Genomic DNA, 24229 nt, shown 5'->3' with positions numbered 1-24229 from the left:
TGTCTCCCCTCATTTGGTGACGTAACTGTTGTGGGCAGACACCGGGAAAAAATGACCCGAGAGATAATTGAAGCATTTATTATCTCGTCGATGGCAGACAGATGTATCAGTGTGCCATGGGTGGCGTGATTTGAGAGGGAGGTACTGTATCTGCATTCGAACATGAGTGTGAAGTTTTGAGGCGATGTATCTGCACATCTGGCCGCCTTGTGGGCGTGTGTTTTAATCTGTATGTGTGTAATCTTTTTAACAATTTCTTTGGTTCACTTTTCTTTTATAAACTTCAGTTTCGAGTTAGCCGCTGTCCTGTCGTAATCTTTACCCATTCTTCATCCCTGTTTATCTGAGTCTGTTTCTCATCATGCTTCCTTTCAATATAGTTTATGAAATGCATATATGTAATTTTAAGTGCCTCTTGTTAAGTACCCATTCGAATTTTATATACTTAGATGCGTTTCTTATGAGCTAACAAGAGCTGTAATTTAAAAAAAAGCTATAAATGTATGCTTTACTTAAAAACCAAATAAAATCAGAACTAATCTTGGCTTCATCGGCTTTATAAGAAAAAATTCGTATTCAAATTTGCTATACACTTCACAGAACAGAGAGTTTTGTTACAATTTCATAAAAACATGGTTTAAAATATATATACGGGCGCCCTAAAAACAATTCGTATTTCTAAGAAATGAGTACAGTTTTCAGTTCAAGAAAGGGTTGCAATTAACGTTTTATAAAAGATAATGGCCGTTGAGATTAATTATACAACTACGGATGTTCGACTCATAAGACAAAACAATATATTTTAAGTGGAATCTCCCGTAACATTGAAATATTAAACCTACGCTCTTTTAACCTTTTTGTCGGAATAAGACATATATCTAAATATAAAAGTTATCGCTCTCACTATTCTAGATGTATTTTTATGTATTAAAAACAATGCACAATCTTCATTGTTACTCTGAAATAATGCGCTTAAAAGCTATACTACTTAAGTGCATCAGTTTCCTGTTCCTTAATTTAAATCTGCGGCAAACATTTTGTTGTAAATTTCGAGTGACTTGGAGTTGACCGATATTGTTTACCTTAAAAATTGTCCTATTACAAAAAGATTTGTGTAAGCTTGTGATACTTATTTGATAATACTCTTGAAGCACAAGTCTGTATATCGAGATGAATTTCATCTGAAAAATACCACTACTTAGGTGGCCATGACCGATCTCCGTCTCAAAACCTGAGCGCGACAGCACGCATTTCTTTTATAAGCATGGCTTAATCTAATAATTGACGATATTTGTTTTTGTAAAAAAAAATAAAGCTGTCTTGAAGTAGCCTTCATAACCTAGCAGACACGTGATATAGTTTTAGCGAATTCGACAAAATTGTAAACACGTTTGTTGTTCGTTCTTAAATATTAAAGGCTTGATTTTTTAGATTAATATTCAGGTAAACCTATCCCTTTTGCTTCCTCCTCTGCTTGCATAGACAAGGTATGGAAGTCTCTAGAATGACGTACAGATTGAGAACAGTACGGAGGTGTTTCATTTTCTCGCCTCTCTTATGGGCTTCCTACCTTCTTTAACTGCCCTGTGTCTCGTGAGGCTGGAGCGTCCACGCTGAGCCAAAGCACGGCGAAAGGCAACAAGCGTGTGCGGAAGATGGCCCGTCCTAATGAAACGCCCAGCTTTTCTCATATTATCAGGATAATACAAACATTTCTATATTTCTAGGTCGTCCAACTTTGCTGGGTCGCATTGAATAATTGATGTCACATGTTTAGTGTGTATTTTGGGTTGTATTTTCGCAGCAAGCTGGGATTCCACCAGCTCTCGCCTGCAGCTCTCTGTACCTGGTACTGAAACCAAGGCAACGATCCACAAGTTACATCCAGTCACGACCTACAGAATCCGAGTAACAGCGGAGAATTCCTTAGGACATAGTCCCCCGAGTGATATTGTGGAAGTCACAACGAGAGAAGAAGGTACATTCTCGACAAATCAACAAATTTTACTCTTTGTTTTTTTATCCGCTGACTTTGTTTTTAGCGTTAGAATATCATGTGTATTAAAGCGCCTCGAAAGTCAACATTTGGTAAAGTGTATAGGGGTTAGAATCCGGGCAGCACTTGTCAGTTTCCTTATCGAGCTTTTCGAAAATATTCGCAGAATCTCAATTACTTCTGTTGTCAATCTTTTACCACAATTATCTTCTTTTGTACTCCGCTTCAACACGTACTAATTGATCCATTTCTTAAACCAGGCGATTTTTTTTGCGCTTGTCGGTGTCAAATTAGATACTTACAATTAACCCGTAAAGTGTCAGAAGAGTTGAAGTGAGCATAGAATCGATTATATCATTTAGCTACACATGCCAATAAATGTGTTTATAGAGCAAACTCTTACGCTTAAAATTATCAATCCTACTGCCGCGCAGCTCGTGGAAAATGGATAGGAATTAGAACTTGAATTTAGAAACAAATCACGGCTTAATTAAGGTACGTGCTTCTGACTAGATTAGTGCGCTCGAAGTTTTTCAATTTCTGGCGTTCGTAATTGAAACGCGTTCTGACATATGCTCTCGGTGATATTAACTACTGCTGTTACTAGCTCTTTATAAATTTAGTCATTTTTATTTTATTTCTTTGGTTCCCAAATGCATACCTCTTGTCATAATGTTTTGTTTTTAATCATGTGGTATTCTGCAGCTCAATGCTCATATTGGCTCGCACGTGAACACTTGCTTCTATTTAACGCCGAACTGAAAAATAACTTCCCTGTCTCCAGGCAATTTTACTTTTACTTTGTTGCGTGTAAAGTTGAGGCGAGAGATACTTTTTTAGCTTATAGGTACGAAGTAAGTATATTCCGCAGTTTGAAAATAAACATAACATTGGATACAAATTAGTTAAGTTTGATTGTCTAAACGCGTGCAGTGAGCCTTCTAAAAGCGGCTATCAAAGCGTAGTAAATCGTCTTATGCTACATTCACTCTGGCAGTTAATTCGCATTAGCAATGCGGTTTCAAACGCGGTTACTTCAAGACCCAACACAACTTCGCGCGCATCTGATCATAAAAAAAGAAGCTAATCCGCTTCGCGGTTGCTTACCGAACGCCAATGTGAATACGGCATAATGGTGCATTCAAACTTGTTCGAATCTGTACCGCAAAGCAGATTTTCTCGTTTTCTTAATCAAAAGCATATGAAATTACACTAATACTTTAAGCAACCGCGTTTTCAACCGCTTTACGAACGCGGCTCAACCGCCAGTATGAATGCGGCGTTACGATTGCACAATCTTATAACACATCTAATATTCCTTCGAGTTTTACTTTCAGTTTCAGAAAACTAGATTCTAACCATGCATTTCGGGGAGGTTGATCGGGCACTTATTTACTACGAATTTACCAGACTCGATTCTATATTTCGCTTCCATTCGGGAGTACAAATTTTACGCAAACGAAATCGTTATAGTTATATAGGTATCGTAGCACACAGAGTGTGCACTATTGTCTTTTTTTTGTATCATGTGTTTAGATACTCTTTCAAAATGCAGACGGCTGATACTTCCAGTGTTTTTTAATAAGTTGCAGTTAACACTCAAATAATAATTTTTCGACCCCTCAAACTTATAAACTGTTTTTATTGATATGAGGAAATAATTGAGTTTTCATTTTATTACAGCGCCCGGTGGTCCACCTCTGCATGTCAAAGTAGAACCTACGGGTTCCCAATCGCTCAAGGTGTCCTGGGAGGTGTGTTGCCTTCTCTAATTTCCCGACGTAGAAGGTATATTTAACAAAAAAAGATCAAAGAGTTTTACGAAGCCATGCCCGTACGTTTTGCTTGTTTGTTTTGAAAGCACCAAGATTATGAGAGTGTCTAGCAAATCATATCGGTTTACACATATAATGAACGACGTCTATTCGTATTTAACCTTGTTTTTCTATTTAAGACGCATTCAGTAGTCAATTAGCCTTTAAACATTTCTAATTTTACATCTAAATGCATATTAGGTGGAATTGACTTCTAAGCTGAAATGAACTACTAGCTCAAATCGTTCAATTTGATACTCCCGTCGTTTTTCACTCGACCGAAAGCGAGAGTTCGTAATTTCCACGAAGGAAAGCTTAATGTATCTCAGATTCAGTCGCTGCTGCACCGTCACGATGCTATGCCGCTTCTGAAATAACGTGCGTTGCCATTAACCTTTACTATAGGTGTTGAATAAGAAGGAACATACCTTATACTTATAATGACGATATAAAAAAAATCAGAAAATATTTTAGAAGCCTGTTTACGTGTGCTGATCTTCATGCGCCTGTCACCTGTTTTGCCGCATTCGTTAGCTTAGAGTAGACGTGTTTCCGATTTTTAAATTAAGGAGCTGCTTAAAAAATTGCAAGATCTTAAAATGATTTTAACCATCGAATAATTCAACGTACCTGTGACGCGGGTCATACCTGTAGCAATTCATAGTTTGTAAAAATTATTTCCCGCTGTCTAGCTACACGGAAGCTGTTACGCTATGAAATTTCAAGATGTTAAGCGGCACCTTGCAGGTTCCTAAGAGCGGGCGTTTTTGCTGGGCTATTTTGAAGCCTACTGAAAAAAGTGTGGGCACAATATCTGATAAGTATTTTGTTTTGCACAATTTATGATCGTGTTGCAGTTTTTCAATAGACAGGTTGGTTTTTATTTTCGAAATAGAGATAGGAACTCTCGTAATATAATTATCTATTCAGCCATTTCAAACTCAAGAAGAACAATAGGCGTACAAAGCAAATAACACTTATAAAGTGCGAACAATCAAAACGTGTGTTTTAAATTGGCAGATGAAACGCAAACGAAATGTGCATTCGCTACGCTCAAAAGACGCGTAAATTACAGTATTCACTAAAAAAAGCAAAGCTAGCACGCAAAGCAATCATGGCCTACAAGCATCTTATCATATTTATATGAATTTATATTGAAATGACATATTTTGTTGTATAAGATGTTTTTATTGTTATCCCTCATCTGTGATGCCGAGAGAAAGCACCATTAGTTTCACTTAATCTGCAACGATCTCATTAATACATGGGTGGCACTCCGTTGTCGGCGGGTACAGCAATGGCAAATGGCTTCAATTAGTCGAGGGAGCTTGAAAATTGTGAAGCCCTAAGAACACCGTTAATACTTTACACTATGTCTCCATTGTGACAAAGGAAAAAAATCACTGATTTTCTTTTACTTCCCCCTTAGGTTAAGTAATCGGTTACTGTGGACAGAAGTGGACAGAAATGCACTTTCAGTGTGAGGTCGACGCATATTTTGAATGATCCGCGGCGTTATCGTAGTCTTACGGACCAGACGCGAAACAGGAACCAAATAATACGTAATAAATTAAAAATATACCAAGGTTGTCTCGCTTTCTGTTAACGCGAAGGAGAATACTTCGACAGTATAAGATGCAAATTAGACGGGAAAAAACGAGCCAAATGGAATAGACAGTGTTAGAAAATACTTTGAGGATATTGTTTTTAAGGTTCCAATTCAAGTATAGTTCAGACACGTTGTATTTTTGGTTGAAGTATATTCTCTGAGTATGTAGTAGAACCTTACTTATAGCATTTTTTAAGTACTTTACAAGGAATCTACAACTCCCGACTTAAATGTACATTTCCCGAATTTCGCCTCGTTAATTAGAAAAACAGAATGATGCTTTGCCAAAAAAAAGTCTTATAAGGTCATTAGGTTAAATAGTTTGTCAAGGAGAGTAAAACAACTCTTATGTGGCCAGATGACTTTATCCAATATTCACTTCATTTCCAAACAAAAGATATTGATGCACTCCCGAATACCTCTGGAGCAGTGTACACCAATTTTTCTTTTTTTTTTTTTTTAACGCAATGTATAAAGCAGACAGAGACATCATGAAAGATTGAGTTAACAAGTAATTGTACTTTACTTAGGGAATTCGTTTCACATATAGTACTTGAGTACAGGTACATAGCGCCCGGTGCTTTTACCACTTTACTTAAAGTACGTAACGTTTCATTCAGTATGTACCATACTGTAAACGACTAAACTTTCGCGGGGACTTAACTTTCGCAAATTTCGCGAATCGCCTACAATTCCCGAAAAATACGCCCCGCGAACAATCCGGGCAATATATGAACGCTACGAAACCTATACTCGATTCGCGACAATTAGAACCCGCGAATAATTTCAAATTTCCTGCTTCGGCCCGATTCGCGAAAATTTGAGCCCGCGAAAATTATGTCGTTTACAGTACTTCAAGTACTTTTTGTATGCACTTGACCCAGCACTGAGACTATATTTTATGTAATCAGTTCAAACTAGCTTACTCTTTATTGCGCAATGTTGTACAAACGACCTTTCTTGCATAGCCACTGATTAAGATACGCAGGGTGTGGTCTATTATGATCACGTTTCTCGCTTTGTTATATGCTCTAGATTCACCAAGCACTGCGCTTCTTGAGCGGCCAGTGACTATAAATTTATATATTTTTGCTCTCTCCTCTTTGTTGCTGAGTCTATGTTTTTGCTAGGGGGCCTTTAATTCATGTCATAGAATTCAGAGTGTTCCGCCTCACACAGAATATACAATGTTAAATTCGTCGTCCTGCAATTGTACATCGTTCCCCTTCCCAAACGTATTTCATGATTTTTATTTTATTGCAGAAAGAGAATATGCGTTGCGAAAACGCTAATTATCCCCATAAATGTAGCGCTACCGGTCCGAACCAGATGCCAATGCTGGGAACCTAACCGCTACCTAATTCAAAACAAATGATACGTGGTTTTCTGCCAATATCAACGGAGAAATGGGCCCCGTCCTGGGTAACTGGTGACACTCAGTTCCACTTATTCGAAGGTTCCTTTGGCCGCCATTTTAATATTGACAATTTCGGAAGTTTTCGAAGACAATCGTTTTAACATTTTAATAAAATAACGGTTAGTTCTGAAACATCGACATACCATTCGGAACGTTAGGGCTAGATTTTAGTAGGTAATGCGCGTTTGGCGCTGTGTCGTGAATTTTTGCGGTACAGAAAAACCCTGCAATATATATATATATATATATATATATATATATATATATATATATATATATATATATATATATATATATATATATATATATATATTTGTTTTTTTTTCTGGGGGGGCAGCTTTTGAAAAGAAATATATTGGAAACAATTTCAGAGGGCGGCATTGATTCTACTAACCATTTTTATCAGTTTTCTAATAGTAAAATATGCTGCCAAGGGTCTGCCTATGTTAAATTGTTTTGTTGAAATTGATAAGAGGAAAGCTTTGCTTCCCCAGAATGATAGTACAAGTAATTCTTGCAAAGGACACAACAGTTGAGCATTTGCGCTTTCGTGTCGCAAGCTTACCGTATGATGACAGTCCTCATCTTTGTATACCGCTCCGACACATATCGATATTCAGTATAAAACCAAAATGACATTTTTGCAAGGCTGGCGCATATGGGTCGCGAGAAATAAGGGTCGATTGTATGCTAATGCATATGTAAGGGTATGGGACTAATTTATAGCTCCAGAGACACACTATAAAAAAACGACTCTTAGAAACGCGTGTTCCGCTCGTTGAACGTCCCTGCCGATTTTCTGAAAAATATTTGCCACTATATAATAAAACTAAGAGGATGAAGTCCACCGCATCCGTGATTTAAACCGATATAAACCGCTGGGCTAGTTGGTTAAACATAAACGTGAACAGAAATACTGCTACGGACAAGTAAAACTAGAAACTATTGCCTGTTTTTTTTGTGTCCAGCAGATTTATAATTTTTGACCTCTCTTCCTTTATATGGTCCTCCATTGCGCTCTACACAAAAAAATAAAGAAAATTAAATTAGGGTGATCACGATTGACCACATTGTTTCACTGTCGGTTCACTTTTTTTGTTTTATTACGCACGTTGCTCGTCATATTTGTTCCTAACATGGGAATGTTGGAACTCATTCATAGAAGTAGGATGTTAAAATGTTTAATTACAAGGCTTAATTAACTCACTATATATTTTGGCAGTCATGACCACGTACGTTACATTGTGTCCTTCGCAGCCACCAAGGAAAGACCTCCACCACGGCAAGGTCCAGGGTTACTACATCGGGTACAAGGAAGTAGAGAAGGAAGAGGCGGAATTCCAGTACAAGAACGTCGAGGCCCTTGACGTCACATCCGGTGCGAGGCTACACCAGATGAGCCATCTTACCAACCTGAAGCGCAAAACGAGCTACGTGGTAAAGGTCCAGGCGTACAACAGCGAGGGCGCAGGCCCAATGTCGGATGACGTAAGAGCAACCACCCTCGAAGCTGGTAAGATCAGGTGCTTACTTTATGAGCGAGTCATTTATTTAACACCGACTTCACCGGGAATTATGCAGATGAGAATTGGACTAAAAAAAATGTTTTCTATTTCAACTTTCGGTGTCCAAAAAATGTTCCATTGCACACAAAGCTATATTCACAGCCTGCGTGCTAGAGCTTAGGAGAATTATTGCAACAGAAAGCGGCTTATTATGAACACGCGTAAACAAATTGACGTTGTCACTTTGTTTACGCTTTGCTTGTTTACGTTTGCTTAGGGGGGCGTACTATGGTCGAAGTCGATAGTTTTAAATACTTGGGTGTTACAATTTCTAAAGACTGAAGTTAGAGTAAGCACATAGATGAAATATGTCACAAAGAAATGAAAAAGCTTTGGTGTTTAAGACGAAATCTGAACTATGTTCCGCCTCAAGTGAAGTTGATGGCCTACACAACGCATATTAGGCCAACTTTGGAGTACGCAGCATCGGTATGGGACCCTTATCGAACAAATAAAATTGATGAACTCGAAAAAGGTCGGTTTATTCTATCCAATTACAAGCGACTTGATTTTGTCAAAGATATTTTGAACAGCCTCAATCTCTCCTTACTTTCGGTCCGTCAAAAAAAAAATTACTCGTCTAAAGTTTGTCTTTATGTCTTCTCATCACCGGTATAATATTCACCTGGATTCTATACTAATACTTCGCGCATCGAGAGAACTGAGATCCGTTGGCACTAATTAGTTTGAAGTGCCCAAATGTAATATTAAAGCTTATAAGTTTGCTTTTTCCCTAGAACTGTAAAAGATTGAAATAATCTTTAATTCAATATTTCATCATCGGACTGTTTAGATGAATTTGTGATCGCCATAATGAATATCTGTAAGATTGACTGAAAAATGGTAGTTCTAATATTTTTGCTAAGCAGTGGATTTTGAGTGCTGAGAATTAATTTTGTTGATTTATAGATAACATATTTAATATTTGTGCTATTTCAGCCCCTTTATTATAAGTAGATCTCGCTGAATGACTATTGTATTGTAGTCCTCGGGTGGTATGTTTAAGTGTTCTCTTATACCCCACACCTGTTAAAGCCCCGTACTTGGTTTGAACAGTAATCACAAATAAAAAATCTGAAGATTTTGCATGCTGAGCATTTTATTAGTAGTATTTTTAATTTGTGTATTAATGCGAAACACAGATTATTTTGTAGAAATGTCTTAATTGGATAGCTCTAATGAGGTCGAGTATTATTCTGTCAAATCATTTCCTGAAGTATGATGGGCAGAAGCATACAGTATACGTCTGGGTGAATGAAGGTATTCATTTAAACACTGAACTGAGATACTAATGAGTCAACATACATCTCAAATAGGCTGTTTACGCCAGCTAGCCCATATCAAGTTAAAGAATCATTTAAACGAATTATATTGCCCCATCCAAAGGTGAACAAATGGCTTGGTCCAAAAAGAGTAGCTTCTAATGAACGACGAGTGGTCAAAATTGCAATGCTGTCAGAGGAAACGCGTACTGCCTCACAGGACAAACACGGGCTTGCAGCTATGAGTAACGTGATCGCATGCTACATATTGTGGTGCCCTGGCTTTCATCGACGCAGATTGTTTTACTAGCAAAACACACCCTACTTTACAGACTCTAACATAAACAAGGAGAGGTGTATATCTACCACGCCTCGACAGTATGACACAGAGCCGGAAACACAATCTTGAGTGCGGCGTGCGAGAATTTTACATGAATCGAGGCAGTAGTATTATTTTCTTAACGAATTTGCCTCTCTCAATTTTCCTTATTCGCGCGTTTCTCATAGTCAACATGAACAAATGGCGGGCTCATTTTCAGGACGTTTAGTCATGTCCGTAATTAAATATTTTATGCAGTCGGGTACACCCACTTTTCGGTTAAACTCTTTTGCCGATTGTAGACAAAATTACTTTTAAAGAAACACTGTTTAAAGGTGCATTATTAAGGTGCAACTTACGAAAAGTACTCTACTTTTTTTACTTCTGTAGTGCCGCCAACATCTCCGGCACTGATGTTCAAGTCCAGCACAAGTGATTCAGTTACTGTGGAGTGGGAGAGCTATCCGGATGACACGACAGCAAGAGGTGCGTAGCTAACGTACTTTAACATGCATACGTTTCAGATAACCACTCTCCCAAGCACGTCGGGTGTGTCCCAGGGGTTGGTTTTATGGACATTTTGATGCATATTAACGAAATTGCTAACGATGCTGATCCCAATATTACTCATAAACTTTTGACGGGGGACTGTATTTTCTACACCTTCGTGAAAACAGTAGCTGACCACACTAAACCGAATGATAACCTAAAAAAATATCTTAAGCTGGTTTGGTGTCAGGTTCTAAAGCTGGTTGGTTTAGGTTCTAAACTGGTTGGTGACAGCTGGCTCTAAATATTAACAAGAACTCCGTTCAACAAGTACTAAAGTACCAGTTTTGCAGTATGCGTGCATTATTAGATGAAAGGTAATCATATAATAATTTGCATATAGGTACCTAGAAGTTACAATCACTGAAAATTTTAATTTGAATGAACGCAACGTAACGTTTGCTCTAGCGTTATTAGTGGAGAATCTGAAGTAAGCTTTTAAGAGACCCAATGCAAGTGAAAAAGACTCTTCGGCTTTTGCCTAGATTACACATCAATTGTATGGAACGGCGGACCGCCACAAACATAGCTAAACAAGAAAAAATTAAGATGATTGCAGCTAGGTTTACTTGCGACAGTCAAATTAGAGGAATTGATAGTTTGATTGAAATGATTAGTTTACTTGGCCTTGAAAAGCTTGAAAGCCGGCGTTCAAAAGGTTAAGTTTTTTATAGAGGATATATAGCGGTTCGGGCCTCTAGTAAATCACTCGCTTTAAGTGACTTCGGTTTCACGAGCAAACACTACTCGAAACGCGCACCAAAAGAATATATCATCCGGGTATTCGCAACGCCAGCCTTGCGGGTGCTGCGCAAGTGGTGCCTTTAGCGCATTCCCGCGCTTCAGACGTGCTTTCAGTTTACCCCAAGTTCAATGATTTGTGGCTTTCGATGACGCTCACACGTTTGTAATTGAAATCAAATCTTTATTTTCCCTAATTACAAAGTTTATTTATAAAATTTAGTTAACTGTGTTTCTTATTAGTATCTACCTTGCACTCCCTGATGTCCTTCACGGCTGACAGTTCCTTGCTGAGAAGTCTTTTTGTTTAACCTCAAAATTGCTAGGAATTTTTTTACTCATCGTCCAAACAACCGGTATAACGCGATCATCTTGGATATCCAATTCATAAATTTAATCGTGTCTAGCATTTACATACAATTTTGTTAAGGACAGAAAAATGATGTATGGGAATTCTCCCGAGAATTTTGAGTGAAAAAGAGCGATTAGATCTGAAGTATGCGTACGTACACATGTTTTACTTGGACGCCAGTGGCACGTACTATAGGCCCCAAGGCTCTGTATGGTGGCGACATCAAGTCTGATAAGGTTCAAGCTTGCGAGTGCGCCACTAACCTTTCGATTAGGTCCGCGCAGCGGCTTTGAAACAGTCTTTGATGCGAGTCCCTAGATGGCGCTAGGTATACCGCAACTCGACCAACATCGACGCACAGCTTAGCGGGAGAGCGGATAGATGGAAGCACGGACTGCCTAAACTAGAACTTCTGTGCCTAGATTGAAGAGTGCTGCCAACAACTCGATCTGGGCCACGTGATTTATGGATCTCCTTCGCTATACGAGCTGAGAAAAGGTGCTGAAAGCATTGATCGTATGCGAACGTCTCCCCTTGTCTGCCGTTTTTTCTCCTTGCCACTCGGCGAGGCAGCGCATGCGCATTTGCATTGCGACCGATCTCCGCCGAAGGCGCCCGCCATTACATTGCAAACGCTCCCTGTGACTTGAGTTAAGCCCTCACCATAATTTAGGCACTTTTACAAGAATAGTTCATATGGGGCAGCATTGCAGACAAGCCGGAGAATGGACTGCAGTCAAGTTTAAACTATTTTAGTTTATTTTTATATGAGTACACTTCTATTAGTGATAAATCTATGGGGCCACTAGCTAAACATTAAACGGTTTTGGGCTGTGTAGATAAGTATATCAGTCTTTTGACTTTCCCTAGAATTAAGGCACGGGCATTCGAATAATATGCGCTTGTAAACCTTTAAACGTCAAGGTTGAGATCACAAGTTTGCAGGTAGAAAAAGTGTTAATCGAGCTGTTTGGGAAACGACATAGTTGACCCGTCAGACGTTTTCTCATTATATCATTATTTCTCCTCCTCAATGTCTTGAGCTCCGTTAGTTTGCGAGAATACTTATACATGTTCTTTAGTCTCCTTCTATTTAAGTTCGATGGTTACAAACTGTCAGGAAACAACCTGATATTAATTTTTTTCTCATTTCTTGGGTTCTAATTTGCACAAGTTTTTGGCAGGACGTTACGGACAGCTTCTCCCCCCAAAATATTTATAGACCAAAATGGTCTGTAAAAATAAAAGACTTCACATATCAAGCTGTACATTTTAAGATGAACGTACGTCCGTGCTTTAATTAAAGTGCTAAAATTTCAATTTTCCAGTCGTAATAAAAAATGACACTCCAGAAAGTGATTTTGTTTTGTGGTGGAGCGGCATCTCTCGGAAGGAGTAGGAACGGTGGCCATGTTTGCCCAGCTTATTCAGAGATGCCTCCAACGCCGGCTGCGCAGGTGACCGGATGCTTTGGGGTGCTTAACGTCACCAATGCCGGCAAAAATATACGCCTCGTGTTTCTTGAGAAGACCCAAGGTGTGAAAGCCAACGCGAAAGTAAGAGTCAATTGTTAATAAGCGTAAATGACTGTTAAGCAACATTTCGTCTCTATATATGGGTATCTATTGCGTGACGCTCGCCATGGTGAGAATTTGAGCCGAGAATTGAATTATTAGCTTGCGTTTTCGCGGATATCGGAAACACGAAGCGAAACGCGCGGCTAAAGGGGTTATGACACGAAAATTAAACGGATAGATTAGTCTTGAAATGGAATGCTCATATGATAGTTAGTGTATGCACCAAGTTACGTGATTTTTAGAGCTCTGGTAATTGCAATATTCAATTAACGAATTTTCATCACTTTCATCTGGCGACCAGGCAACACTGCCCAAGTTAGCCACAGCATGGTGTGCATAAACCACGTGACCATGAACTCTCTCTTATTCTAGGCGCCCCCATGATCGCCCAAGCTCTCCTCGCTGCGGTACGATCAAAACCGCACACGCAACTCGGTAACCCGAAAGCTATTCTAGCTCTCGCCCCTGGCCCGCTGACCTTCCACTCTGCATGCACCTGCAAGATATTCCCGGACGACGGTGACCACGGCGAGTTCGTTCGTCACTCGTCGTCGCTGGAGCTGGTAGATAGCGGGTCGCAGTCAAAATGAACAGCTTCCAACATAAATTAATAGCAATCACTCTCATCGCTGCTGCGATCAGTGTCGAACACTTTGACAAGGTGAGCGATGCCGTAGACGGAATCGTCAGGGACCGCATGCTTGAAACCCGGGAGGTAAAGGAGGAAGCTGAAGGCTCGAGACGCTAATAGAGCCAAGTCTGTGAGTGCGTGCAAGGAGACACCGTGATGCTGGTTACGTAGCCCGCCTCCAGCTCCGCCCGGTCCGCCCCTCCGAGGCACCCGCTTATAAATCGATTTATCCACGAAACTACCGCGCCATTTTCAATACCGATTTAGAGGGATTATAGGAACATACAATGGGTCCTAGCAGTATAGTTATCTCATATTTTATTTTTGGCGTGTCATAACCCCTTTAAAGGAGAGTTCCGTGCGAAATCCGTCACCCTGCGCACAATGCGCGGCTTGCCGGCATTGGTGACGCTATCTCTGAATAAGCTAGGCAAACATGGTCGTCGTTATATCTCCCTCGGAACTGAGAGCAGCCGCTCTACAATTAAAGTACAAATCACTTTTTCAATTATCATTTTAGTTTTATTGTTAGTAGATAATTAAAATGCGATTGTTTTAATTGTACCTGTACAGTACCTATTTGAGGATGTTACAGCTCGGTATGTCGAGCCTTCTAATCTTTACAAACCAATTTAATGTGCATCTTTTTTTTTTTAGCGGGGGGGGGGGGGGGGGGGGGGGTTGGGAAGGCGACATGTTGTATATTAAGGAGACGGTTTTTAAATTAAAATTGTAGCCGTCTCTGAGAGACTTTTGCCCCTGTAATTTTACTTCAGCAAACATGCACTGCCGCCGTGCCTGCATTCGACTCTGGCAATACTCCACATGGTTAAAGACGCGTAATTTTCTTTATCGGGATTTTGACACCTAAGCGTTTCTTCATTGTTGATTTTTCCTATTTAATGTTTACCGGAAATTTTGGTTCCTGCCTAAGCACGTGAAGTAAAAATAAATACATTATGGTGAACCTTATAAAGACACAACTAATAAGACAAAACCAATAAATGGAATCTATTCTAGGCATATGTTAGACCCTTTTCAAAACTCCTTCAACGAACATTGGCTGCTGCCATTTTTGTGGAATGCAAAGTGTATGATTGAATCCGACTCCTAGCTAGCCGAGCGCTGACGCAGCTCTTTTTTTGCATACGGGTTGAGTCGAGTTCACGGCGAACGCCGAACGAACCATCGTTTCAGACACGCGCTCAGAAGTACCTGGCGTCCGCGTGAAAACCGAGCCCGGTTTTTCGCACCGCAAAAATAAAGTAGACATCCCGGCGAGTGCACAGACCGTCAGAACGTAGCCCCCAGCAGTTCGAGCAAGTTGCCAAAGTTTCAGCACCAACCGTTATGGCATTCAAAAGTTATCAGCGATTTCGGAAACTTTCGAAGAAAATGTGGCGGCCGATGCAGCCCTCGAATACATGATCTATTGGGGCAGAAACCGAAAACGGGTGAAATTAGGCCCCATTTTCTCATTGAACATTTGAGAAAAGTACTTTTAAGTTTTGAATTAAAAAATGGTTGGGGCTGAAACTTTGCCACCTTGCTCGAACGGCTTAGGCTACGTTCTGACGGATTTTGAGCTCTCCTTCATGTCAAGTGTATTTTTGCGATGCGAAAAAACAGGGTTCGGTTTTCCCCAAAACGTCCGGAAAAAAATGGCGGACGTGGATATTTGGCGGATCAGCTGATAGGGGAAGCTCATTTTCAATTTTTTTTTTTTTTAAACAGGTACTGATAATATATGAATGGTAACCGAAGAATTTTTGGCATCAAAACCGAACTTTGACGAGTGAACAAGGGGATCTTTTAGATGTACGCCAACGCGCGGCTCTGATGTCGCTCCGGCTGCGGGGGTACTGATGTCTACACGGCGCATGCGTACAGAGTTTTCTTTTTTTTTTTTTTTTTATCCTGTCGTTCTTTGTCATGTGGGTTCCGTATCTGGTATGCTGGACGAAAAAAAAAAACCCACATTTCAACCATGAATATTCGGAAAAATAGAGGTGAGGCAGAACAAGAATGCGTTACAATCACGCATTTTTCTTAAACACCTTCCAGCGACGTGGATAGAACAAAAGGATGTTTTAGCGCATACCTGATGTGACGGCATGCAAGATGACTGCGCCCTTGTAGAAAAAGTGTATACGGGTCACTTCACCCGACTCTGGTGTGTAAACAGCACGTTCGTATATCAACGCGAAGAAACGTTCGGCTATATTTACTTTATAATTGGGAACATATGCGTGAAGCCTGATGCCGTGTATTAAGATTCCAGGGCGAAATCGGAGCTATTGCACAGACCTTTTTGTATACAATTGATGTGTTCTCCAAAAACGTATTTATATATGTGTATACTTAAAGGGGTTGATGCGGCCATCTCGTACTTTGAAAGAATTTTCAGATTGTTTTTATTTTTGTTGTGTATCTAGCCACACCTCAGACAAAACCCGCCACCTCCCTCAAAATACAAAGATTCTCCTGCAGAAAAAAAAAGATCGTTATTTGTCAATTTGCAGCTGCGTGTGCAAGTTAAGTTGATGGTGCCCGTCATATAGAGTACAGTGAAGTCTACAAAACCAGTCCCCTCCGCAGGCTACATTCTCCATCATCCCCATAGCCAACCTTTTTTTTCTTTTTGAATATTTGTTGCGAACATCGGCGAGGGTAATGCTTGAAAAGTTGAGAACCGCAGAGTCAGTGGTTCTGTGCTACGAAGACAGAATTTAATGGGAAACCAAGTGGTGCCTCAACAATTTCACTCGCCAAGATGGCGTGAAAGTTTCGGGAAACACCTACATTACTTTTTTTTTTTTTAAATCAAACGTAGCACCCGCAAGAACCAATGATCTTTTTCCCTCAATCTATCGGTGACAGATAATTTTCACACTAATTTGGCTGAAGTGCGAAAAATGTTGAACCACTTCTTCAATAATTAATCTGTAAACACTTGACCTCTTATAATAACAATAATAATAATAAAAAAGAATGGTTTACTTTCCAGCGCCCACAAACAACCTAGCGGTCTACTGTGTGGTGCACAAACATGCGTGAAGTATTATAGATATAAGACAAAACACAAATTATCAAAGAAGAACAAACAATAAACTGACCCGGTAACTAGCCCAGCCAGCCATGCGCTATAATAAGGAAATTCTTTTTTCAAAATCTACTAACCTAAAATATGCTTGTCACTTTTATATTATTATGCTAATTTCACATTTTAATGTTACTACTTCTAGTGTGGTAATTTTTGTACAGGGTGTAATAACAAAAAAAAAATTAATCAAACACTGAATATGGCTTTAGTAATGCAAACGGGCCTAACTATTTCTTTTAGTTTGTCTTCAGGAAATAATGTTTTCAGTCATATCTACCCAAAGTAAAAAACTTAACCCCGTGCTCGTAATTCAACTAGAAATTTTCAGCTTTATCCTCAACTGTGACAGCCCCCCCAAAAAATACACCCCCCCCCCCCCCCCGAACTCCGTACTCGTTGTATTGTGGTTCCGGTTACAACATCCCCCTAACAAACTTGTCGATCCTCGCGTGTGATGCTCGTTCATTTACGTTAAACTTGGAAACATATCTGGTAGCATTGGAAACTCGCCCCACAATCTTGTGCAGATTACGTGCTTCACTACCAAGTGAAGGGCGGAGACTGGCAGCAGAAGGCCTTGAGCACCAACTCAAACAAGTACACAGTGGAAGGACTGAAGTGTGGGTCCGTCTACAGTCTCTACATGACGGCTACCAATAGTCTGGGCACCGCCGAGCCCCGGGACATCATCTACGCCCGAACCAAAGGTGCTGGTAAGTAATCGCTAGCACGCGGTAAGGCGGAAAAAAACAGGCATGATGAAGCTTATTCGAAAAAGCACGAAATTGATACTGTCGATTGACAGCTTAATAAAAAAGGGTGTGCGGTGATTTCTAAGTTTCTTACTATCGCTCTACAGCCAATGAGGTTGCGGCATCTGCCGATAAGAACGCCAAATAACAAAAACGCGAAAGAAAATGATAAGGTAGGCCCGTCATTTCTTATGCGCTTTGCAAGTGGGCCCATTTCGGTCTTCTGCGCATGAGTAAGGAGATTTGAAGGTGGGAGAGGAGGTTACACTAAGCTCCGCCTCCTCGAGAAGGGGGAGGGGGGGAGGGGTCGCATATGGAAACATTCTGGCGTCGGGCAATGGCGGACGGGCTGTAGCAGTTGTGGCTGTAGCCGTGAGTCCTTCGCATTATTGCTGGTCAAAGAAAAAGAGAGAAAAGAATGTTCTTCTTCTGTCCTGTGTGATTTAGAGGTCGGCTCCGATCAGGCGCTTTCCAAGGGGCAGTGTTACCAGGGAAAATGAAAACGTGCTGCGTGTTCGGATGTGGTGGGCGCATTCACGGCGGTGTGTCGCATTTTACATTTCTGGGAGGATTGACAGATTGAGAGCTCTTTCTTGATACGGTGGATGAAGGTGCATGTTCGTTCTTAGTTGGTGATTTGTCTGGTTAATTCCGACAACGAACGAGACTCTTGCCTACTAAATAGGTGCGTGGTTCTCTCCACCTCGCACCTTTCTTAGAGGGACAAGAGGCCCATAGCCGCACGAAACAGAGCAATAACGGGTCTGTGATGCCCTTAGATGTCTGGGGCCGCACGCGCGCTACATTGCATAAAGCAGCGTGTTTTTATCCCTGTCTGTTAAGACAGTAAGCTTAGAAAAAAGTGGCTTGAGCAGATACAGAGGGCTGATTGAAGTCCATCGGATTACACCCGAGCAAGTGTTCGTCTGTTTAAACAAACGGGGCAAAGAAAAATAAGTTTCCATAAAAATTTCGCCAAAAATAAAAGCAATGATTACCTTTTGGTGTCAACGAGTCTACGGCAAAACTTCCGCGATACACTCGACGCCGCTCGGATAGCTCGATCGATCTTGCTCCGATTCTCTCCAACGGATTAGCACGGCTTTTCAGACTTTTAACACTTAGGTTTGTGCCAAACATACATACCTGAATACGCTAATTGAAAATAGACTTTTAGTCGCGCGCGAAAAATGTGACAACAACCAGCGATCGAGCATGTTTGGGCTATGGTATGCTCACAGTAGCGATCACAGCCGCATTTGTTTATTTTCAGTCACTGCATCGGCTGTCCTCTGTCTTTAGCTGATTATCTTTGAAGAACTCATCAAACGCGAGGTACCCATTCTTCGCTCGCTCGTTCCCTCCTGGATACGTCTCTGCTAGTTGTTAGACAAAAGCACATCGTACCCCTCGAGTTATTTCGTCTGCCCTCCCTGAAAGGCGACGGCGAGCTCGTTCGTAAAGGTGAGACAGCTGTTGATAGCAGACGACGTTGCAAAGGAGCAGACGACGCTCTGGGGCCCTAATCTGGACACTTGGCGCAAAAGCCGGCGAGAAATTCGACGGCTATGATTGGCCGGCGCCAAGGTCAAGTGTGGCATTGGCCAATCGGAGCTCTCAGATTTCTTGCCGTCGTTTTCGCCAAGCGTCCAGCTTAGGGCCCCAGATAGTGGGTCGCGGCGACCCGCTATCTTTCTAATCGAGCCAATCAGAGCTCGGCGTTCTGACGTCACCGCAACCCCTGCGCAAGAAGCAGACGAACTTGCCCTCCGCATACTTACCGTGTCTATTGGTAGGAGGCGACACGTATAGAAGGCGCGCCGCTCCCCCTTGGCAGATAGTTGGCAGTGCCATCAGTTACAGCATCCACGTTACGCCGCATAGTGAAGGGCTACCCCCGCCATCCTAATCTAATGGTGAATTCGGGTGGTCGCCTCTCGCCTCTGATCTTGATTCAACAGAGCGCCCCCTCCTCGCCGCCAGATGTACTCCAGATCCTTTTCAGCCAATCATAACTGCTGGGCTCAGAGCGCTCGAACATTCTCGAACCAGTCATGGAAGTAAAACTTCTTGACATTCGTAATAAAAACACATAAAAAATAGAGCATATGATGGATGATTGAGTAAATTTACGCTCAGAAGGTGATGAAATAACGGTGTTGATGGACGATACGCTTTTTGCCCTGTAAAATAAAATAAAAAAAACAGCAGCATGCGACTCAGTTTTCGGAAAACGGAACGAAAACCAATGTTCGAAATTAGTTGTCATCCCATCGCGTTTATGACAGTGAATGCGCTGCGATAGCGGTCATGCGGACGGCAGAACCGGCAAATATCAAATGGTTAATAAACCGTATTTTTTGTCGCGGTGGAATATCGTGAATAACCCACAGGAAATGACATGTGTCGCCATCCGACACAAATCACAGTGGATTACAGTCGACTCTCGCTTTGTTTCACACCACAAACCTTTGAACGCCCTTTAAAAAAAAAATTCCTTGAAGCGTTTACAAAACCCGGTAAAGGAGCCGCGATCTCTGCGAGCTGTTTCTTCATCGGTAACGCTGAGCGGTTTCACCGCCGTGAGATGAACAATATCGTAAGAGCACCGGGAACACTTCTCACGTCAAGTTTTCTTGTCACGGTGAATGCCGTGACAAGAAATGTCACAAATGAATGCCGTCCCGTCCGTTGTAATTCTCGCACCGTCAAAGGTACAAGCACTTTGTAGTACCAGATATTTATCGCCGTCATGCAAGACCCTGCAGACCACCGGAGACCACTACCGGCCATCGTCCACAAAACCACGTGATCCCCGCCCAAGTACCACGTGACGCCTGCGCCGCTCCTACGGCTAGAGAAGGAGTGCTAGGGAGAGCTCTGAGAGGGAGGGTCGCCCACGGAAGGAACCAGCCGATCAGTCCACCGCACTCCGTCTCCACAACCCGATCTCACGCGCTCTGGATAGAGCACTCAAGAGCGCGCAGAAAAGAAACACACGAACTCGTCATAATCCGTTTGCAGCGTCTTCGTCGGTTATGCGCCTTCCCGCGGCCCAATTTCTCGATCTAGCTCCGGAGTAAAGATTTGACACATTGACATTCGAATCTTACCCACGTCGAGCATTGCTCTGTGTGTATTTTCCGTCATTCTACCCGTACTAGTTGACCCTAGCTCAGGGTCAATCGTGTGTCGAGAAGCTGTGAATGGCAACCGCGGCAGCATACCGCCATGTTTTTCGTGTATGTGTATGGTATGATATGGCCCTACGAAAGGTTCCTGTGTTCGACGGTTCCGGAATTTTTACTGCACGACATTCACCCGTTCCAGTAATTTATAAAATCTACATGACAAGTACTTTTTGTTTCACTTATAATCGGACTGCTCTTCGCTCGATTTGCATATCGAATAGATACACTGCAATTAAGTGGATTGCGGCGCTTTTCACAAGCGCATGGAGGGGATAAGTCTTCTCAATTTCCAGATCTTGCGCTAAACCAATTAGCACCGGCTGCGCACCGGAGCGTTTTGTATAGCCCCGTGCTCGGATAAGCTGACCCTCATTACAAACTAAGGTTGGCTGCTACACGTAGAATGCACATGCCCGTCCGGCCTCGTTCAATGCAAAATGCTTCTGCTAGGAGCCACACCGTGGCGCTACTGTCGTCTCGCACGCTTCCAATGTAGTATTTCACAGCTTAAGAAATGTAGAGCTTGGCTTATTTTGTGCACCCTTCTTACACTTCACTGTGCTCAATCAGTCTTACTGGATACCCGACACAAAGAAATGACACAAAAACAGTTTCACATGATATCGACAAAAATAGCAATGTGACATTTTCGCTTGGCACTCGGCCAACGAGTTTCCAAGGACTGCCTCTGTCGTGTGTTTTTAATGCATAGAGCACGAGGTACACGCGTGACAAGGCGCTCTTATCACCCCAGTGGTCAAGAGTGCCATGGCTAGCATATCCGGGCGTAAGGCAACCAAGGCGACCTTAAATATAGGAGCCAGCAGGGTCCCCGCAGCACGTAGTGGTAAATGCTGACGCCCTTCAACGACAGACAGAGATCCAGATGCGTCCCGGTGATATCGAACCTATGAAATCGCTGCATTCCTGCAGAGTAGATGTAACAGTTCAATGAAGACCATCATGACGCGTGGCTTACTGGACCGCGCCATCCGACAAAACAAACGGTCTTTGTCCGGCCAACACCTAGGCAACAAGGACGGAGGGTCGAGCTTTCAACGTTCACAAAAGAGGCAAACACGGGGCAAGGTTTGGTCACGGCTGCTGCGACAGCGTTCAGCTGAGGCTCGTCTCGATCCTTTGAGGACACGACTCTGCCAAACACTGACGCAACACTTGTGTCTAATCCGTGCTTCTCCTTTGCTGATTTAGTTGACGTTAAAAATTCTGCCCTCCTGTCTAGCTATTAAGAGAGGTTGGTTCAACTTGCACGCTCTTTCAGTGCCAGCTTGAATTACCAGAGCCCGTGCACTGAAATTTCGACATTATTTCAGCGAAATTGAGCGCACACTAAGAGTGGACACGGGTGCTGGATTAACGATTGGCTGGGCATCGTGTGCAATCGATGGGTTGAAGTATGCTCGGTGTTAGGCTCTGACCCAATAGCTGGGTTGGTATGGCCCTAACGTTACGAAGTTACGCGGAAGTCGCGGAGGTTGTTCAAGGGGTTTGAATTATCTTATAGTGTCAAGAAGTTACGCGGAAGTCGAGGAGGCTGTTCAAAGGCTTTGAATTATCTGGATAGTGACGGTCTCCCCTGTCACGTTGCAGAGGCAAACTCCGTTTGATTTCGTTTAAAAGTGCAATTTTATAGTGAGCAGCGGAATGCCAGAAAATGAGAGTAGGTCCCTGTAAAGGAGATAGGTGCATAGAGGCACCGCAGGCCCACGAGCTGGAATCAAAGATGCGTATAGTGCACGGTACCCGGTGGCATCCGTCACATCCGTGCGCCGAGCGCGAGGAGGTGCCATCTGGAGCCTCCTTACCAGTAGTTTGTTATCAGGTCGTTGGGTCGCCTCGCTCCACAGCGACCACCCCGTGACCCCCCACGGGCCCTCCGCGCTTCCGACCGGGACTTTGTTTACGCATTGCTGGCAAGTGTCTTGTGACCTGCTCTTGTTCCACGAGGGAATTTGTTAGTCCGTATTTGAGAACGGAGAAAAACGAGCTTCCCCACAACACCCTCCTTACCACGCTCCGGCAATCAACGCGCCGATATCCTACACTCTATTACTTTGTAACCTCGCTCAATTTCATTTTTTAGTTTGATCATGTTTAAATAGATTTATTCTTCGCGAACGTCCGAATGGTTTGGCGGCCTGCCAGCGAAGTCACACGAAAAAGCAGAGTTGCTGGACGTCCGGAGTTTATTCAGCCAGCAACCCCCAGCGACGACACACCCATCGTCAAAGAACGTCAAAAGTAACCTTGAGTCCCCCCCCCCCCCCTCCATCGCTCTTCCCCATAAACTATTGAACAGCTTAATGAACATGAGGAGTGACGGTCTTCAACCCCCACTCCTTATCTAGACCTGCTTACGGAGAGGTATTTTCTCGTTTTTTTTAAAAGTAGAATTCCATTCTTACTGAAGCTAAATCTGATATAGCCTTAAAACGTAGTGTTTCCGGTGAAAGACTTGGTCGGCTGCCAAGCACAGGCACCCTCGAGCTTTGCCGGCCACACGCAGGAAGTGTGCGAGAAAGTGAACAAAAACGAAAATGCAAAAAGAGGGAGAAAAGCAAAAAAAGAAGAGACAATCGAGCAGATCCTGAGAGGATTCAAGAGGACTTCGCCAGGTGTATAAATATGCAAAACATCACACACAAAAAACAAAAACGACGCTAAAGGAGGACCTAGCCACTCTAGATACGGTTTCGCGTGCCTGTAAGGCTGGGAATAAAGTTAGCAACCACTGTGTTCTTCATAAAAATCAATTTCTCATATGACGGTTTGACTGATAGTTCGAATTAAAGCAGAAATTATTCGTGAACGCAGCCCCAGTCTCGTCCAAGCTCGAGAACTTCGTCGTTCTAAACTCGACCTTCGTCACTCTCAACCTGGCAACGTGGCAGTCTGGTGGCTGCCCAATCCTCCACTTCAGCGTCCACCTGAAGCCTGGCATTCAGAAGGAGTGGACTCTGGTGGCAGACCAGGTGTCCGCTCACCAGCGAAGTCTGGAGTTGAGACACCTCTCGCCCGGGAAGGAGTACGAGCTGCGTGTGAGCGCCTACTCAGAAGCCGGTATCACGGAAGCCGACTTTACCTTCAGGACCCACAACAGGACCTACGTTGGTGAGTGCACGAAGCAAATATTGTCAACGCAGCCTAACAGTTTTATCAGCGGTTACTTCAAACGACACTAAGAAATGCATCTATGTGCTTCCGTAGCCCTGATTTAGTTTTCATGTTATCGACAAGAAGGGGAGGCTATGAGTATATGTGCCGCCGAGGGAAGGTACGTAGGTGCACACAAATAATTGTGAAGTGCCGGTGGATTTACTTTTAATGATG

General features: G+C 42.4%; 1 protein-coding gene across 1 annotated transcript in view; it reads left to right on the top strand.

Annotated features, from left to right (window-relative positions):
* LOC8027808 (Down syndrome cell adhesion molecule homolog) overlaps positions 1 to 24229 on the top strand; it is a 232735-nt gene that overhangs the window by 184098 nt on the left and 24408 nt on the right. Inside the window, exons 17-22 of the mRNA XM_042286222.1 lie at positions 1805 to 1978; positions 3680 to 3750; positions 8094 to 8349; positions 10373 to 10468; positions 17463 to 17648; positions 23714 to 24010. Of these exons, the coding sequence (XP_042142156.1) occupies positions 1805 to 1978; positions 3680 to 3750; positions 8094 to 8349; positions 10373 to 10468; positions 17463 to 17648; positions 23714 to 24010 (1080 nt within the window). The remainder of the gene's footprint in view (positions 1 to 1804; positions 1979 to 3679; positions 3751 to 8093; positions 8350 to 10372; positions 10469 to 17462; positions 17649 to 23713; positions 24011 to 24229) is intronic.

Source organism: Ixodes scapularis, unplaced genomic scaffold (genome assembly GCF_016920785.2).
Source record: "Ixodes scapularis isolate PalLabHiFi unplaced genomic scaffold, ASM1692078v2 PGA_scaffold7__128_contigs__length_106722199, whole genome shotgun sequence".
Classification (NCBI taxonomy): domain Eukaryota; kingdom Metazoa; phylum Arthropoda; class Arachnida; order Ixodida; family Ixodidae; genus Ixodes; species Ixodes scapularis.
This window is presented reverse-complemented; position numbering and strand designations above follow the sequence as displayed.